General features: G+C 36.1%; 2 protein-coding genes and 2 long non-coding RNA genes across 7 annotated transcripts in view; 2 read left to right on the forward strand and 2 right to left on the reverse strand.

Annotated features, from left to right (window-relative positions):
• LOC116022269 overlaps window positions 1–1,552 on the reverse strand; it is a 4,455-nt gene extending 2,903 nt beyond the window's left edge. For all 3 annotated transcript variants that reach the window (XR_004099165.1, XR_004099166.1, XR_004099164.1), the window contains exons 1-2: window positions 1,269–1,552; window positions 941–1,003 (exon numbers count right to left, since the gene is read on the reverse strand). This is a non-coding gene — a long non-coding RNA (uncharacterized LOC116022269). The remainder of the gene's footprint in view (window positions 1–940; window positions 1,004–1,268) is intronic.
• A 2,798-nt stretch (window positions 1,553–4,350) lies between these two features.
• On the forward strand, window positions 4,351–8,353 carry LOC116022378 (glutamate receptor 2.7-like). 2 transcript variants are annotated; one of them, XM_031263086.1, is made up of 5 exons: window positions 4,351–4,636; window positions 5,117–6,447; window positions 6,563–6,875; window positions 6,960–7,366; window positions 7,459–8,353. In XM_031263086.1, the coding sequence occupies exons 1-5, from the start codon at window positions 4,369–4,371 to the stop codon at window positions 7,999–8,001; spliced, it is 2,862 nt and encodes a 953-aa protein (XP_031118946.1). In that variant the 5' UTR covers window positions 4,351–4,368; the 3' UTR covers window positions 8,002–8,353. The 2 variants fall into 2 exon arrangements, with proteins under 2 accessions (XP_031118946.1, XP_031118947.1); XM_031263087.1 differs by having other exon boundaries at window positions 4,533–4,636; window positions 5,106–6,447.
• LOC116022379 lies at window positions 4,498–8,734 on the reverse strand. The gene is made up of 5 exons (XR_004099173.1): window positions 8,559–8,734; window positions 7,545–7,990; window positions 7,237–7,341; window positions 6,380–7,124; window positions 4,498–4,630 (listed from the first exon to the last, which is right to left on the reverse strand). It is a non-coding gene; the product is annotated as an uncharacterized LOC116022379 (long non-coding RNA).
• A 6,118-nt stretch (window positions 8,735–14,852) lies between these two features.
• LOC116022900 (protein MANNAN SYNTHESIS-RELATED 1) lies at window positions 14,853–18,474 on the forward strand. The gene is made up of 7 exons (XM_031263803.1): window positions 14,853–14,906; window positions 15,081–15,354; window positions 16,135–16,246; window positions 16,354–16,424; window positions 16,753–16,838; window positions 17,131–17,710; window positions 17,902–18,474. Exons 2-7 carry the CDS (start codon window positions 15,253–15,255, stop codon window positions 18,178–18,180), a joined length of 1,230 nt encoding a protein of 409 aa, XP_031119663.1. The 5' UTR covers window positions 14,853–14,906; window positions 15,081–15,252; the 3' UTR covers window positions 18,181–18,474.
• Window positions 18,475–18,889: the final 415 nt, after the last annotated feature.

Consider the following 18,889-nt stretch of genomic DNA (forward strand, 5'->3'; position numbering starts at 1 on the left):
AAAAAAAAAAAAAAAAAAAAACAAAAAACAAAAAACAAAACACAAAACAAAAACAAAAACAAAACAAAACAAAACAAAAAAACAAAAAAACAAAACAAAAAAGAACAAAAACAAAAACAAAACAAAGAGCAGGGTCCAACCAAGCCTGTGATTGTTCAGAAGGAGAAAATGAAATAAAAAATTTAAGGGTAGAGTAGAGAGTGTTCATTTCTGTCAACATGTGGCATATTTCCAAAACTTTTTACTGATCTGCAGGCTGCAGCTAAGTGCCTAAGTCTTAGAGACTTGTTGTTAGAATACCTGCTAATTTGAGGCTCATTTCTAGGGATTGGCAGCTGATTTTTATCAAATTTAACATAAGCACACTTTATGAATTATGACTGCTTCACAATTCACAAGAAATACGCAGCAAAGCACATGTTAGTGCCTTTGCCTCACTTTACAGGTCTTGAGTATTTTCTTCTGGCTCACATCACTTCATTGCTTAAATTGATGAAGTGCTCACACTTCACAAGTCAGGGCACATCCTAGCCCCTGCTTATCTAATAGTATCAACTATTGTTACCAAATAAAGATGAATCCTCCCAAGAACTTATCAAGCCACATGGCAACACAGTTGTAATGCTGGAAAATGAAACATTCTATAGTATGGAACTATGGATGCCTACGGAATCTCAACATGCAAAAACTAACTCAGCAAAACCCACCAGAAATATTTGAGTTAATTTGTTTAAATATAAGCACACTAGAAAACATATTATCATTAGCATTAAGCCAAATAATAATAATTACAAGGAATCAATAGCAGCCACTAAATAACGGAATAAGTTAAACTTTGATATCAATATATAGGTTTGCAAACTTGTCCGTACACAATTACTGGCAATATGGAGCATAGAGCATAAGCTAGGAGACTAGGAACACGAATAAAAATACTTACAATAATGCGGCCTTCGATTCTAAGATCCTTCTGTTCAAAAAGCCATATCTGAATGCGAGATTTCTGCTTACAAATTCACCATATATAGTAAATAAAAATAGAGCCAGTGAAGGTCATTAATCTAAGCAAATTTCAACATTCAAGCAAAAGACAAGGCATCACAATGGACTTTCACTCTGGAGAAATCTGAATATCAAATTCTAATATTAAAAAATAAAAAATAAAAATAAAAAAGACGCCAATTAGCCAGCGATTAAGCTGAACGAACATGAAAATGAAACTGTATGAGAACATAAAGCAGCTCAAAAATAAGGTTGAGTAGAAGTACAATGGTTGAGTCATAATCCTCTGAACTTTGGTGGTCGCCATGGCTAAAGCCTACAGAAGTCTCGCTCTTCCCTCGCTCTCTGGAATCGCAGCAAAACCCTAGCTGGCTGAGACTCGCACTCGGTGGCTGAAAAATGGAAGTGCTACTCCGTATTTCTGTTCTCCGCCCCGCCAACGCCGCTGTTTATGATTTACGCTTGACCAATAAGAGCATGTGACAGTTATGCCATTGACAGGGATCCACTTTGCAATGTAACTTCGGGTCAAAATATACCGATGTTTACAATTTACCTACTGAATTTCACAAAAGTACGAGAAAAATGTGTCGGCTCTGTTTGGTAAATAATCAGCTTATCAGTCAATTTTCGCTTATTTGACCACTATTAGTTGGTAAATAATAAACTTTTTGTAACTCCAAAATGCTAAAATTCAAAATGCTACTCAAAGCAGCCTTTTCAATTAGCTTTTTGAGAAAAGAAATTATACCAAACAACTATCAGCTAACAACTAATTTATCAAACAACTTTCTACAATCGGCCAATATTATCAACAAATCATACCTTCTAACCCAAACAACCAACCCAATCAGCTAACAATCATTTACCAAACAGGGCCGAATTATTGCATGGACTATGGTCCACCAGTGTTGTGTTGACCATAACAAAAAATACTTCCTCTGTCCCATTTTACCTGTCTTATTTACTATTCATTGGTCAAACCAATTCTTTCTTCATTGCTTATTTTTTTAGTAATTTTTTTATTATTTTTAAATTTTTTTAATGTTTTATAGTACTTAATGTAGTTTCTAAATATATAAATTTTATATATTAATGCTAAACTTAATATTATGAAAAATTGGATCGAAAATAACTTCAGTCAAGCTTCGTTAAACGAACCAGACAACCAAAATGAGACGGAGGTAGTACATTTTTAATATACTAAATGTACATTATTTGTGTATTGAATGTACATTATACAATATAAAAACAAGAAGAAAAAAAACAAACAATAACGACAAACAAATATGACACGCTGTAATGTGCGGCGCGTGGGCGTTACATGTGCCAAAAACGCACGTGACTTTACTTGTTTTTGGTGTTTTTCTCGTTTGCGGGTCCCACAAAAACCAGGGTCTTGCAAGGAGGCCTTGGAATTCTTTCTTATCTTTTCTCTTTTCTTATGACAAAAAAGTCTGTAAAAACTAACGAAAAATCATCTATTGTGAATGCTCTAAAGCCGCAATTGAAATGGCGGTTACAAGTCCATTCAACATTCAACAAAACAAGTTGTGAATAAAAGGCTAGGGAATATAGTCCTACATGTTGTGCCAACAGCGTTAAAAGTCGGCTTGAATAAGTCAAGCCAAATTATATCCAGTCGCCTAGCTCTTCGTTTTCAAGATTTACAGCAACTCAAATTAATCCACGAAATGAGTTAGAAATGAAAATAAAATAGCATGAAAATAGATATATTTTACAATTTGATAAGTAAGAGAATATATTTGATTTACCATTTGATAAGTAAGAGAATATGTGTAAAGTCTGCATTGTGATTATAGCTGGTAAAAAATTATAAAGAGGTAAATGGCCTAAGAAGTATCATACATGTCTAACTCAAACTAAAAAGGTCAAGATCAATAAGAGCTAAACAATGGAATAAAGCTATTGTATTTCACACTTTCATGTGCTAATAAATATGATTTTAAAGAGTCTCTATGTTAAATAATTTAACGTCCTTGGAAAGTTAAATTGTATCTATACTAGTGTAAATTCACATTTTTTTATATGAGACAATTGTACTAAAAAAATTTCATACTCCATTTTTTTCTAACTAGATGATTAAATTAATTTCTCATGGACTCATTATCTATTTTGAGCAAACAATATATCAAATTCATTGTCACTAGAAAATTTTAATCTAAATCGACTTTGACACAACCCTAATCAAAATTCAAAATTATACCTTAAAATACGCATTTTTAATATCAGTTTAAGCTATTTTTTCAACCATTATTCTTCCTCCAAAGAACTAATCGTATTGTTATAAAATATAAATATAGCATCTTAATTAAATTTGTCAATTTCATTCTAAATTTGAGTCATAAATAATGCACGTAAGACAAGCAAACATTAAAATAAAATAAAATTTGACTGCCCGCACGGGCAAGCAAGACAGTTCAACTGGTTTAGGAGTAATAAATTATGGGTAAAAATATATTATTAAATCTTGATAGTCACATATAAGAATTTCGCCAACTTAATAAATTCTCTTTGGAAGGCAAAACCATTGGGCGAAGAAAGCCCTATGGGCAAAATAAAACTTAAACTAATTAACTAGTATGTTCTTTGACGGCAATTTATATTATGAATCGGAATCCACAGACTATTATAAATCTTAAATTGAAACAATAAGGTACAAAATTCACTCTCAAGTAAAGAATTTCATAGTACAAAAAATTACAATACAAGACACATAACATTATAGACCCTAGACTGAAATGACAAGACACAAAATTTATATACGTAAGATACATAATTTCATAATACAAGACACAAAAAATCATAACACAAGACATGCACATATATATATTTACTTATTTTTCAAATTTGATTTATGCACATAATTTGTGTTCTAGTCACAGAATTTCACAACACAAGTCACAGAAATTCATAAAACAAGACACAAAAATTCATAACATAACACAATTACTAATCTAGGTACATAATTTATATTCTTAAGGTATCAAATTTTATAACATAATACACAAAAATTCACAATATAAAACACATACACATAAACCAAGATTCACAATGTAGTGTGAACTCATCCATGATATTCTATAAAACACATAAGGATTGTTCTTTGACATGGGATTCTATCAATAATCTTCATGTTGACTATTGACGCATTCTTTCTTGGTAGAATTTGTTTGTCTCTAGTGAATTTATCCACGCGCTTACGTATGGAGACTGTGACAAAGAACACTGTCACGGTCCTTACAGTTGGTTCCTTACACACCAATCAAAACCCATATAACTCAGTGATTCCCCAAGACATGAATCTTTTTGTAACAGCCCATGGTTCTTTATGAGAAAGCTAAAATGAAGATTTCAAGATTCTTTCTACCTTTTCTGCTTAAGGTTGCCATCATCACCACCTTTTACACAACATCACTTTCTGCCCAGAATTCCAGTGCTGTAAAGGTAGATGTTGGTGTGATTCTTGATTTGAAGACCGAGTCTGGGAAGATGAGGCAGACCTGTATTTCACTAGCTCTTGCTGATTTCTATGCCACTCGCGATCACAGAGCCCGGATTTCCCCCCACTTCAGAGACTCAAATAATGATGATGTTGATGCAGCATCTGCAGGTAAATGTTCAAAACAAGTCAGTTTATAAATGTTCATATGCTTTTTTTTTTTGGATGATGAGGCAAACCCGCAGCCACTGCATTGGATAAACCCGACATTGTAATCCTAGCTGACAGCCAAGGCACCAGATAAACCCGGCCTTGTGACCCTAGCCAACAAAGGACCACAATAACGTAAATAAGTCTAGGCAGCTCAAACCAAAAATAGATAAACCCAGCATTATGACCCTAGCCGACAACAATTGCACTGGATAAACCTGGCCTTGTGACCCTAGCTACAAGGATCACAAGGAAGTAAACCAATCTAGGTTGTCCATAACTAACCAAACTCAAACCAAGAAAGTGAATAGGTCCCGCTGGGAGTTGGACTTGTAACTTTATGGTTACTAAGTTAACAACTTGACCAACTTGACTATGGTTGCCACATGTTCATATGCTTTAGTATTATGAGATTCTAAACTTTGATCAGTGTCTGTGCAGCTATAGGCCTGTTGAAAAATGATAAGGTTCAAGCAATCTTGGGGCCTCAGATGTCAACACAGGCAGATTTCGTGATAGATATTGGGAAGAAAGTGAAAGTTCCCATACTATCTCCAGCAACAAGTCCTGCACTTTCACCCAACCAAAGTTCATACTTCATCAGAGTGGGCCAGAGTTCGCGCGCTCAGGTTAAAGCCATTGCTGCCATTGTTAAGGCTTTTGGGTGGAGGCAGGTGGTGTTTATATATGAGAATAGTAATTTTGGGAGTGGGGTTCTTCCCCATTTGACAGATGCTATGGTGGAAGTTGGTGTTTCTGTACCATACAGAAGTATTCTCCAGCCTTCAGCTGAAGATGATGAAATCATCACAGAACTCTACAAGTTAATGACAATGCAGACTAGGGTGTTTGTTGTGCACTTGCTGCCAACAATTGGTTCTCGCCTTTTTCAGAAGGCGAAAGATGCTGGGATGATGAGCCAGGGATATGTGTGGATAATCACGGATGCTTTCACGAATGTTTTAGATTCTATGGACCCTACGACACTTGATAATATGGAGGGAGTGATAGGTGTAAAGCCTTATGTGAAATCATCAATTCAGCTGAAAAACTTCACTAGGAGATGGAGAAAGAAGTTTTATCAAGAGAATCCAGACGCGGAGACAGCAGAACTAGATGTTTTCGGGTTGTGGGCATATGACAGCATCACAGCATTAGCTATGGCGTTCGAGAGAGTAGACACTGCCCATCAAAATTTCACGAGAGCGATCAGTGGAGAGAATTTGACAGACTTAGATGCAATTGGGACCTCAGATTTGGGGCCTTCACTCATTAAATCAATCAGAAACATTAGACTCAGAGGGCTAAGTGGTGATTTCCATATTGTTGATGGAGAGTTGCAGCCATCTGCATTTCAGATAGTGAATGTGAATGGCAGAGGGAAAGGGATTGGATTCTGGACAGAAGAGTATGGGATTTCCAAGAAACTGAAACCTACTGACAGAACTGTGATCACAGCTAACAGGGATGATCTTGGGATCAGCTGGCCAGGTGACTCTAATGTTGTTCCTAAAGGCTGGGAAATTCCAACAAATGAGAAAAAGAAGTTGAGAATTGGAGTTCCATCTAAAGGGGGGCTTGAACAATTTGTTAAAGTGACGGTGGATCCTCAGACAAACAGAACAACTGCAACTGGTTTCTGCATAGATGTTTTTGAAGAAGTTATTAGGAATTTACCTTATGCAGTTCCATTTGATTACATACCTTTTAGTCTGCTCCCCACACAAAACCTTCCAGACTATGATGATTTTGTTGACCAGATAAATCTCGGGGTAATACTATTGCTTGTGCTTTCATATCTTCTGCTTTCATGTCTGTTGAATGTTGTCTGTTGATGAATGCTAACCATATGTCCACATTGCATTTGAATTTCTTGGATTTCAACAGAATTTTGATGCAGTAGTTGGTGATGTAACCATCCTAGCAGACAGGTCTGAATACGTTGAATTCTCGTTACCATTTACAGAATCTGGAGTTACCACCATTGTCCCGGTGAAGCAAGATATGAGGAAGAGTGCCTGGATTTTCTTGAGACCTCTGAAGACTGAACTTTGGGTGACAACTGGGGCTTTCTTCATCTTCATTGGCTTTGTGATCTGGGTACTTGAACATCGCGTAAACAAAGAGTTTCAAGGTCCTCGTCACAAGCAAGTTGGGATGATCTTCTGGTTCTCCTTCTCCACTCTAGTGTATGCTCACAGTAAGTCTCCCAATAAAAAGAACAAAACAAACTAACCTTAAAGGCTCGGTTTTCTCATGACAGTGAAAATCAACTATGTTGCAGGGGAAAAGGTGATAAGCAATCTATCAAGATTTGTGATCATTGTCTGGGTGTTTGTAGTTCTGGTGCTGACATCAAGCTATACGGCCAGCTTAACGTCCATGTTAACCGTGCAGCAGCTTCAACCAACCATCACAAATGTTGAAGATCTCATAAAGAACCAAGAACCTGTTGGATACCAAGATGGCTCCTTTGTCAAAGGCCTCTTAAAGAAGATGAAATTTGACAGCTCAAAGTTTCTGAATTACAGCACATTAGAACAGTATGATGAAGCCCTTACCAAAGGAAGCCAAAATGGAGGTGTTGCTGCCATTGTCGACGAGCTTCCCTACATCAGGCTCTTCCTTGCAAAGTACTGCGGGAAATACACCATGATTGGACCAACCTACAAGACAGCAGGGTTCGGATTTGTAAGCTCACTAACCTTCACTTATTGCCTTATTGGTATCTTGACTTTGTAACTACATTTTCTTGAAAGTTTCTCACAAAATTCTTATTGCAGGCATTCCCAAAAGGATCACCTCTGGTGCCCGACATCTCAAGAGCAGTCTTAAGTGTGATGGAAAGTGAAAGCATGATGAGAATTACCGATAAGTGGTTCAGGAACGAGACAGATTGTTCACAGCAAGATAGAACTCTCCTGGCATCAGATAGCTTACCACTTGATAGTTTCAAGGGCATTTTCCTCATAGCTGGAGCATCAGCATCATCTGCTCTTCTCATCTTCTTTTTCAGATTCCTTAATCAGAACAAAGAGATCTTGGAGTCTGATGATTCAACCACCTGGCAAAAAATCTGTGCATTAGCTACAGTCTTTTATGAAGGGAATGGGGACTCTCCAAATGGAACTGAAAAGCCTGGAGAAGGAAATGAAAGCGTGGCTTCCCCAAATAAGATGCCTGATACTAGCCCGCCATTTCCACAAACCATCATTGCCCAATCTCCAGGAGTCTTCACTTGTGACGAAGGGTTCATGTCAACAGAACCACCTAGTCCAGATCATGACACCATTTTAGTAACAGAAAGTGCAGCTGCTGAAAGATGAAGCAGACAACTGTAAGTTTAGGGAGACTGGTATTAACCTGTAAATAATATAGATAGATGCACAAGCGACTGTAAGCTGCATTACATAACTAGAACAAAGAGATATGATGCAACCAACTTACACCATTTTATCAATTGGTAAGTTGGTAACTTAACATAGTTAAGGTCCTATAAATGTGTGTATATTATCAATTATTTTTTTCATTCCATAAGCTAAATGGAATATGTGTTGTTTCCTATGCTTTGACCAGGAAGCCCATTTTGAATTCTAATGGGCATTGCTGCTCTTAAAGGGCATTAAATGGGAAAAAAAAATGTAAGGAGAATAACAAAGAATAGAAACTTGATATGAATCAGTGAAGCACAAATTTAACATGAAATCATCATATTGCATACTTCAAAGAAGCATCGCACATCACCACTGAGGAATTATAAATTATTGCAGTGTAATGTTATCAAGTTTGGTTACATTAATGAAACAAAACAAAACTATAATAAATCCCGTTTGAAACCCAAAATAAAAAATAAAAATAATAAAAATAAAAATAAAAATCCCACAAGGTAATATCATCGCATGTGTCTAACATGTTGAAGATCATTCAGCTGCTACATCATTGACCAACAATATTTTGTGCCCATAGTAGCATTCTGGAAGACATTTGGGAGTACAAAACTCAACATTCAAAACTTGCTAATTTATCAACAGATCATCAGAGCCCAAGATCAACATTATTCTTCAGAAGTATCTGAGCGGATAGCTGTCAACAAAACCAATTGGAAGAAAATCAGCGATCAGGTGCATGAAAATTTGAAGTTTTTCAATAGACTTCAAAGTCTAAGACAACAGAAAACCACTGTGTGGCACTGTGCATGAAAGGGAGCACAACAGCATATACCCAATGCGGCCATGCAGAAGCAAAAATGCTCGCTGAAACAGTGAAACATGAATAAATACAGGTACAATAATCCAAAATTCCATGTCCCTCACAATTTAGCCTACACTCTATCGTCTCCCTAGTCAACGTCAGATGCTCTGCAATTTCAAATTCCTAATCTTCAAACCTTAACGAGAATGACATGCAATATCCGTTATCCAACAGTCCATTCTATGACTTAAAAAGAAGTTGACTCCAACACCGCATCCAATATCTAAATCCAAAACGTAAAATCTTTAAAGACAAGGAAAGTGGAAAACAATGAAAATGAAGATGTAGATGTCGAGTCCAAAAGAAGAGTTTATGTAACAGATTAGAGAACTTTAAATTAATGTTTGGTTGATGAAGTTACAGACACTTTCTCACTGTGCTGTTTGGATAAAATTCATTTCTCAGTTCAAGAAAGGATAACTTCAAGCAATTCTCAACAACTCCCTTTGACTAAGACAGACATGAGATCATGCCCATGCCAATGAAGCAGCTCACGTTGCCAATTTTCCATGGATTAACAAAACAGAATTTGATTAGTGAAGTTAATTAGTAGCAGAATGTATAGAAAATTAAGCATACACATATTCCACTCATCAAAAGGAGAAAAGGGAATTCTTGATAATATAAAATGGGCTTAATTATGAAAATAAACCCAAGTTACCCAACCTTCTAATGTTGTGACAATTACAACTAAAATTTCAAGGTTGGACATTAATACCAAAATTTAAAGCATTAGAGGAATTCTAACCATATTTTAAACCAAGTCACCAATAAATAAATGAATCCAGCTTGAACTAGCATATATGTTTGCCATACATAGAGAATTCACTCTACAGTTGATGATAATGTTGAAATATCACATGCAAATTACATTAAAGTCACTATAACATATCCTATGCCATAAACCTGCATGAAACTGATAGATTCTTTTACAAAAAGTTACGTTCAGTGGGAAAACAACTAGACTCTTTTATTCTTTTATAAAATTGTAAGCCAATTCAAATTGGATGGGATTTATCTGTTAAAAAAAAAATAAAAATAAAAAAGAATAAAATTGAACAAATATTTCTTTACAAGGTTTGGATAGCCACAACATGCAAAGATTTGGATTTTTTCACCCTAAAACCTATAAAACGCTTTTAAGCACTGCCACTATGTAGGTCAATCTGCCAAACCAACGGTCAATAAAAGCATTCAAAATCTTAAAGCCTTTTGCTTCATTTAACCCACAGGATTTGATTTTGCTACACTCTTCCCCAGTTTACATAATCTCATCACGAACTAGACTTAATTGATATCCATCAAGTCACCAATGACAAAAACATCAATACTAACGATCATAGAGAAATGCAGATCATCATTCAAGGAGAACTCAAACCCTGGAATCACTCAAAACAAATTCCCCACACCAAACAACAAAATTAAATTACCCAATGCATCAAATCAACCTATATAACTACAAAATTCAAAACATCGGCCGAAAATGGAGAAGGAATGACAAACGATCAAACAATCGGTTCACATTGCTTAAAACAACGCGACACAAGAGAATCAGGACTGTGAATCGGTACAAGAGACAAGGAATGAGTGCTTACTGGGCTTCTGCGGCTTTCCATCGGCCCATTTGGAGACGGAGTAGTGAACCTTCTCACGGCTCACAGCTTCGGACTTGTAGGGCTCCTTGAGACAGTTCCTCACCAGGTTCGCGCACAAATTGGAGTATGTAATGTAGGTCATCCCAGCTGCTCTCCAAAACGGCACCGCTGCAGTAGACGCCATTTCTTCCTTCTCTCAGAAAACTGTTCCTCTGTAAATTAACCGATTCTATTTTTCCATAATATAATCCGGGTCGGGGTTTAATTAATTTCCTATGGTTATTGTGTATTTGTGTGGATCACGATTACAGCTGTGTAGACCATAAATATAAAATATATTATTTAAGTAATAAAAATATATTATTTTGTATACTATTAAATAATGTGTATTTAATATATTAAAAATGTACTTTATATTAAGTATAAATATATTATTTGAGTATTAAAAATATATTATTTAAATAATGTATTTTCTTATATAAAATATGTATTTTTTATAATCTATACAGTACTATGTGAACCATGATTCACATACTAATTTGACATCAAAGACTCGATCTCGAAGTTAACTGTGTTGATGGGCCCAAGGCCCATGTCTGATTTTGGACTTTTATCCACTTAAAGGGCCTTCACTTCTTAGTCTAAGATTTTTCTTGCTAGGCATTTGCATGGTCCAATAACAGTCAAGAATTATGAGCCCAACCCCAACAAATTAAAATCAAGTCGCAATACAATTGTTATATCATGGATCATGGTTCATATTGCATTGTGAATCTTGATACAAAAATTCTCTACTTTCAGTTAACACATTGTATACCTACAGTTAATAATTTCTATACATGTAAACAAATAACTTAATAATTGATGACACACAATGTCAACTGCAGATACAGAATGTGTCAACTACAGATACAAAATTTGAATGTTATTTTTGGACCACGGTCTACAATGCAAAGTAGACCATGGTCCATGGTATGATTTGTCGTCGCGTATAGTTATACCATGCACCATGGTCTATATTACAAGGTAGACCATCAATACATATTCATTTTTAGGATATTGGTTCATTTTTAATAAACTATATGTTTATTTTTAGTAATGCAATACATTCAAAATGAATCTACAGTATACTAAAAATGAACCATAAAAAATGAACACGTAATATACTAAAAATAAATACGTATATGTCTTTCATACTAACATTGGAGCAAGGCTTTAAAGTGATCGGTCATCAATATTGAAAAACCTTGACTGATAAGAGATGATGAAAGTCTCTTGTGTGTACAGTGTTTAAGCAACCTAATGTATAAAAAATGTATATTAATTTTTTTTTTGGGTTTTTCTCAAAGATATCATTCCGGCTGGCAGTCAAAAGACTAATCCTACCCCCAATCTCATACTTAAGAGACGGGTGTTAAACCACTACGCCAATCATGTTGATTAAAATGTATATTAATAGTACACCTTATAATATGCATCATGGTTGATAGTATAACAATTTTCACAATATTAAGCTCAATACGTTTCACCATCATTACAACAATGAAAATCGTTTAACACCTACTAAGCCACCCAATAACATAACCCTCCAACAGATAAACAACTTGTTTTTGAGATTACATTATGCTTTAGAATTGAAATAGTATATCAACAACTTGTTTTTGAGAAAAAGAATTTAGTTATCATTAATGGAATTTTGGTAATTTTGTGAATAAAAGAATGTGTTTAAAAAATTAACTCAAGTAATAACTCATGTCAGATTAGTCAAATATGAAAATACTATTGAAATATCGCGAAACTTAGCTCAATTGTTCAAAAGTCACCTTAGAAATCTTGTTCCAACGACAGCATAAAGTTCGATTCTCACTTAAAAGATGGGGTCATTGAGATACTCGGCTTCCCAAGGTTAAAAATTTGCTTAAATGTGATAAAGGCGTCCTGACCCTGGGTATCAAATTTATATATTTGGGCATTTTATACCAACTTATTGTAAGTTGTAACCCCAAAATTGATTTAAATATATAAGTCAAATTGAAATGTCACAATCAATAATTGCTTGAGAATATAAGTTTACACTTCACACCTTACATTTAATTAATTATTTTTTTAACCAAAAAAATCTACAAAGTTGTTGTATTTCTAATTTCATAGTAATCCAAAGTGGAGGTAATTAGGCCGCTTTTACACACAAATTTCCCAAAAATCATGCATCTTATGAAATATGAAAAGGCAAGAATCTTCAGTTGATTGGCAAATAAGTTTTGGCGTAATATCTCCTCTTTCTGTCTTTTAGACGACCAACAAAATGAAATACATTAAAAAAAGGTGGGTGGTCGTCTATCCCTTTTCAGGTGGTGGGTGGAATTGCGTCTGATTTATTGAACACTTAATTAGCCGTTGCTTCTGCCTTGATTTACGCCTACATTTCCCTTAATTAATCTCATTTTGTTTATACTTGTGTACCATGTCAGTATATACTATGGACAATGCATTGTGGATCATGGGTCATAGTTGATACTGCAGTTGTGTTGAAAGGATATTGTAGTTGTGTTGGAAGGATACTGCAGTTGTGTTGAAAAGGAATTGCAGCTGTGTTGAACGGATACTGCAGTTGTGTTGAAAAGATACTGCAGCTGTGTTGAACGGATACTGCAGTTGTGTGAAACGGATGAACGGCCCCTGTTCCGTGCAACTGCAGTTTCCTTTCAACACAACTACAGTATCCGTTCAACACAACTGCAGTATCAGTTATGATCATGGTCCACAATGCAATGGTCCACGATATAATTTGTTGTACCATGTCGCACATTAATTGAATGCAATCACAATATTCTAAGCAAGTGGCGTGGCGTATCCAAGTAGCTATATTGATCTCATATTCTTTGTCCATTTTGCATTCTTAACCATATAAATAATTTTATGTTTGGCGGCTTCTAAGCTTATGATTCACGGATTAAGGGTCTCTCATTGTTCATGTTTTGGGACTAGAAAATTAACTATAAATAATTTTATGTTTGGTGGTTTTCAAGTTTGTGATTCACGATAGGAGTTTACAGTGCCTTGCGTTTTTGGATGCCGATGTTCATGGGATTTTGTTGGAATATGCTGCTGGTATTGGCATGATGCTGAGGAGAGTGCGTAAGGTCAACAGTGCTATAAGTTAGTCAGATACCCCCTTCCTTGTGATTCAAACCAATCTAGGTTACAAGTTCAACTCCCAACCGTAGTAGCCTATTGACCTTTTTGGTTTGAATAATTTAGGTATAAACAATCTATGATAATTTACCTCTTAGTGGTCCTTTCTCAACTATGATTACAAGTGTAATTTATTAATTGTACACTTTCGTATAATTGTTGCGAGTTCTGTAATCACTCAAAAAAATTCACCAAATCAGATATTAGTTGCTACAATTTCATTGTGACTCAAAAAGAAATCACCAAACCTGGATAGACATATCAAATCCATATTAGATATTATTCCTTTTTTTGGCTTTTGACCGACGTTACACACCTTTGAACCATTCCTCATCTCAAACCTACCCAGCCATTTTATTGTACTTCGTACATCATCAAGTGGGTTTTTTTTTTTTGTTTTTTTCCAACTAATTACTAATATCACGGCTTATTATTTGGATGAACACTTTAGAGATTTTCTTGTTAGGTGTCAAAGAAAATCTCAACTATTATTCAAGAACCTACACTAAATAAATTTCATTTTTAAATAATAGCTTACAAACTACACATAAGAAGTAAATCGCATTAAGAAGATAACTACAATGGACTCAATTGACAAAGTGTTGACAATAATTATACCCATAATATTTTGATATTAGAATCATAATTTACTCACTAAGCTATCTCTTTTGAGATAATACAATAAAGTTCTGTCAACATCCCGTGCAAGAATGGAAACGGAGATTTGTAAAAATCCTAAATTTTTCCAAATAACTTTTTTATCTCTTCTTGCAATAGCTATGGAGTTTCAAAGTTGACTTCAAAACGTAAACATTTTTTTGCGTTGTTTTATTTTTTCCAAAACATTGATACTTTGCTAAATGTTGTTGGAACTTCTGATAAAGGCTATAATATCTTTAATTTGCCCTCTAGCTCTAAATGTTGCTGATTTGACTAATAAATAGTAAACACGACATGATCTACCTGCTGTTGTTAGCCTACTAAATGTGTCAATTGCATTTTTTTGTTAATCTAAATGGAGCCTAGGGAGTAGGGAATAGGGATGACAATTACCAACTAAATTAATCACTACATAAACAAAATTTTAAAAACTTAAATTCTTATTATAATGATGATGAGGGAGGTAGCTGAATAAGGAGAGGCGGGGAGTAAGGAATAGGCGGCAAGTCATTATCGGAGAAGTGTCGGTGGTAAGAAATCGCAGTCCCTACTTCTCTCTCTCTCTTATCACACTCTTCACTCTGCTTCCACTCTTTACACGTATATGCTATATCTATCTACGCTCTGTATATCAGTATATATATACACCATGTATTTTGTATACGCTGACTAGTAGTTAACCTTTGTTTGCTTGTAAGCATCAGCTCTATAAAGTTCCCAGCAAGTCATCAATGGTGTAATCTGCCACACCTCTCTTCTCTCGCTTGCCTTTATTTGTCTTTTAGGCTCCAATTGAGCCCATTTCCGGGTCAGTTGGTTCTTGAATCTTGAGAGAGAGAGAGAAAGAGGAGAGAGAGGAGTGTTGGATCTGAAGAAATGGCGGTGGATCCGAGACAAGTGGTGGCGGGAGTGCTGACTGTCACCATGTTCGTAATGCTGGGTAACATGATCAAGAGAGACCACTTCGATCACGTTCAGGTTAACTCCAGCTCTATTTCTGATTTCCCTACATTTTTGCTTTGGGTTTTAATCTTTGTGTTCCAGCTTAATTTCAGTTGATGGAATTTGAGCATTTGTTGTTTGTTTGTATATCAGTTGATCCATTTGATGTTAACTTGAATGGCTGTTGAAACAATTTGATGAAAAGATTTAATCATTCTAGTAGATTGTTGAAACAGTTGATCCATTGTTTGTAGTCATTGCAAAACCCAAACTGTAGCTCAGTTGTTTCCTAAGTTAGTTTCTGGGTGATAGATTGTGGGCAAGACACAGGATCGAGCCTCGCAAGCCCAGTTACTTTCTAGGTGATAGATTGTGAGCAGGACACAAGATTGAGCCTAGCAAGTCCAGTTAGTTTCTGGGTGATAGATTGTGAGCAGGACACAAGATCGAGCCTAGCAAGCCCAGTTAGTTTCTGGGTAATAGATTGTGAGCAGGACACAAGATCGAGCCTAGCAGACGCACCCAATGTGGTGAGCTCTTTGTGGGCACACAGGTCCTCTCACCTAATGGGTCGTTGAGTCACATAGTGAGAAGTTGAGGCATCGTGATTTACCCTCCACTATTTGTCTGGCCCAGGTGTAGGAGCCCGGGGCGTGGGAATTTCGCCTTTTGTGGGCAAAATCCAAACTGTAAAGAGGGATCTAGATATATTACAACTAGGTGTTGTATTTGGAATAGAATGTGAAGTTTGCTTAGAAGTTGTGTGATGTTCCTTTGTGGTTTCTGATTTTCTTGTGTTATTGTCCTCTTATGAAGCTGAGCATTCATGACACTACCAAAACCTCAGAACTTTCACTTCCAGGGGGAGATGGGCCTTGGAAAGGTGATGGCATGTCCCTTAAGCCATGCTGGAGTAAACCAGTTTTGGGTGAGTTACTGTGACTTCCACATCATTCAAGATCTCATCCTATAATTTACCGCTATTTTTAGGGATTTATTTTTAACATCGTCTTTCATTTGCAACCCTGCCAATAGAGGAGGAAGACCAATCACAAGGATATCTTACCTTCTCATTGACAAATGGTCCTGAGTATCACATCTCACAGGTATCTTGATTCTATATGCATTTTTCTTTTTGTTCAGTTTTATCATATCATTAGTTTCCTTTTATCATCTTCGGTTGGGAATCAGTCGATCATGCTGCTGTTCTAGCGTCTGCTTATTTAAGCAAGACATCCTGATTAGTATGCTGTCATGAAATATATGTTTACCAGGGTTCTATTGGACTCCCCGTGTGAAATGGGAAGAGGGACTTGAGGGAAATCCTGTTAGAAAACAGAAATTATTGGTTATCCTAAGATGTTATTGCTGAAAGTCTGTATGCACTCTTCATTCTCTAATATCTCACTTTTCTCTGGTGATTTTCTTCTTCAGATTGCTGATGCAGTAGTAGTTGCAAGATATCTACGAGCAACTCTTGTACTCCCTGATGTTAGGGGAAGCAATCCCGGCGATAAGAGGTTGGTGCTAAGATGGCATTTTTGCAGTCGTCTTAACGTATCGAGATTGTTGCATCTAGCTAGTAGTATGATGGCATACTGCCTAGCCCCTAGTTCTTTAGATGTTATGTTTAGCAAAAAGTGATTTTCATCGGTTTAGGTATTTATCTAAAGTAGTCTTTAAAGGTAAAAGTCGGTATTCATCAAGGTTGGACATTGAATAGTAATCATTATGCTTCATCATCGCTAAGAGAAGGAAGATACTAAAATTAAGCGACAAAATCTTAGGTTATGCTTTCTTTCTCATTTTCAGGAACTTTGGAGATATCTACAATGTTGAAAACTTTGTGAAAAGCTTGGATGGAGTGGTCAAAGTTGCTACCACTCCACCCCCTAGGTTATCTGCGAAAAACCTTGCCGTGGTGAAGGTTCCAAGTCGGGTCAGTGAAGAGGATATTGCAGATACTATTGAGCCAGTATTCAGAGAAAAGGGGAACCTAAGATTGGCAACTTACTTTCCTTCCGTGAATATGAAAAAGAGTTCAGAAAAGAAAAACATCGACTCCATTGCATGTCTGGGCATGTTTGGAACCCTGGAACTTCAACCGGAAGTTAGTGAAGTAGTTGATTTAATGGTTGAGCGTTTAAGAACGTTGAGCCGGAAGTCGAGTGGCCAGTTTATTGCCGTGGACCTGAGGGTAGACATTCTGGGGAAAAAAAGTTGCCAGGGAAATGGCTCTCCTAGATCGAAGAGCTGCTACAGTCCACAGGAGATTGCTCAATTTTTGAGAAAACTTGGTTTTAACAGCGGGACTACTATATATTTGACTCAAACCCGGTGGGATAGCAGCCTCGATTCATTGAAGGAGCTCTTCCCAAAAACTTACACCAAGGTCAGTCTCTCTTATATGTATTTCTATGCATAATCTCATCTGCTTTGGAAATTGTTATAATTAGGTCATTTGGGCTATAATGCACATGAACCAAACCACAGACTGAATCCAATCATTTAGCTAGTCTATTTCATAGCCTTATAAACTCATATTTTCTCTCTTATATTTTACTCTTAACAAAAACATTGCAGGAAAGTATAATGCCTATTGATAAAAAGGCGAAGTTCCTCGACGCTGATGCATCCGAGTTGGAGAAGGCTATTGACTTCTACATTTGCTCAGAGAGTGATGTATTCGTACCGGCAATCTCGGGCTTATTCTATGCAAATGTGGCTGGTAAGAGAATTGCTTCTGGGAAGACTCAGATTCTTGTTCCAGCTGAGATCACTGCTTCATCGGCTTCTATGGCCGATCACATTTCTCACTATGTCTCCAAAAAGAACCACTTTGCGTATTCATGTTTCTGCTAGGGTGGATGGAAAACCTGTCCGGAGAAAGCCCTGCGATTCTCATTGCTGCAAACTACTTTTGTTTAAGCATTTCTAAGTAGAAGACAATCAGGTTTGGCTGTAGAATTTCCCATCAATTTGCGATCTTTTCCTTTTTCTTTGTAAGTTGTGGAAGAGGATCAGGATTGAACAAACCGCTAATGTTGCGGAATGTAATGTAGTATGATGCTTATAATATATATATATATATACTACTATTCTAGAGTGGAGAACTTTATCTTAATACAAAGTTAAAACCACAAATTTGCAAATGTACGAATTTGTATGGAAAATTTTGTATGCATTTAGGGTTGGTTTGGTTTGTGGTAAAATATTCGAGGGGAAACAAAATTGAAAATCTATGCAAAAGCAATTACAGTGAAAATTGATTTCATGGTAAACTTGTTGGTGACTTGTATTGCAGATTAATTAGGGTTCCGGTTAACGTCTAATCAAATTTTGGCAATCCATGTCAAATATTGACGACTGCCAAACAATCGTCGGTCGTATTTGGAGAAGGCAGCCAACTGGTTGCCTTCTTCGATTACTGGAGAAAGCGCCTTCTCCAAACGCAACCGGCGATAATAAGAGTAAGAATGAATCACAAGAACAAAATAGTCATATCAGCTTTGAAAAATACCACCCTCTCCCCTTCAAAAACTTTTTCCTCAATTATAAGAAAAAAATATTC

This window comes from Ipomoea triloba, chromosome 6, assembly GCF_003576645.1.
Source record: "Ipomoea triloba cultivar NCNSP0323 chromosome 6, ASM357664v1".
NCBI lineage: Eukaryota > Viridiplantae > Streptophyta > Magnoliopsida > Solanales > Convolvulaceae > Ipomoea > Ipomoea triloba.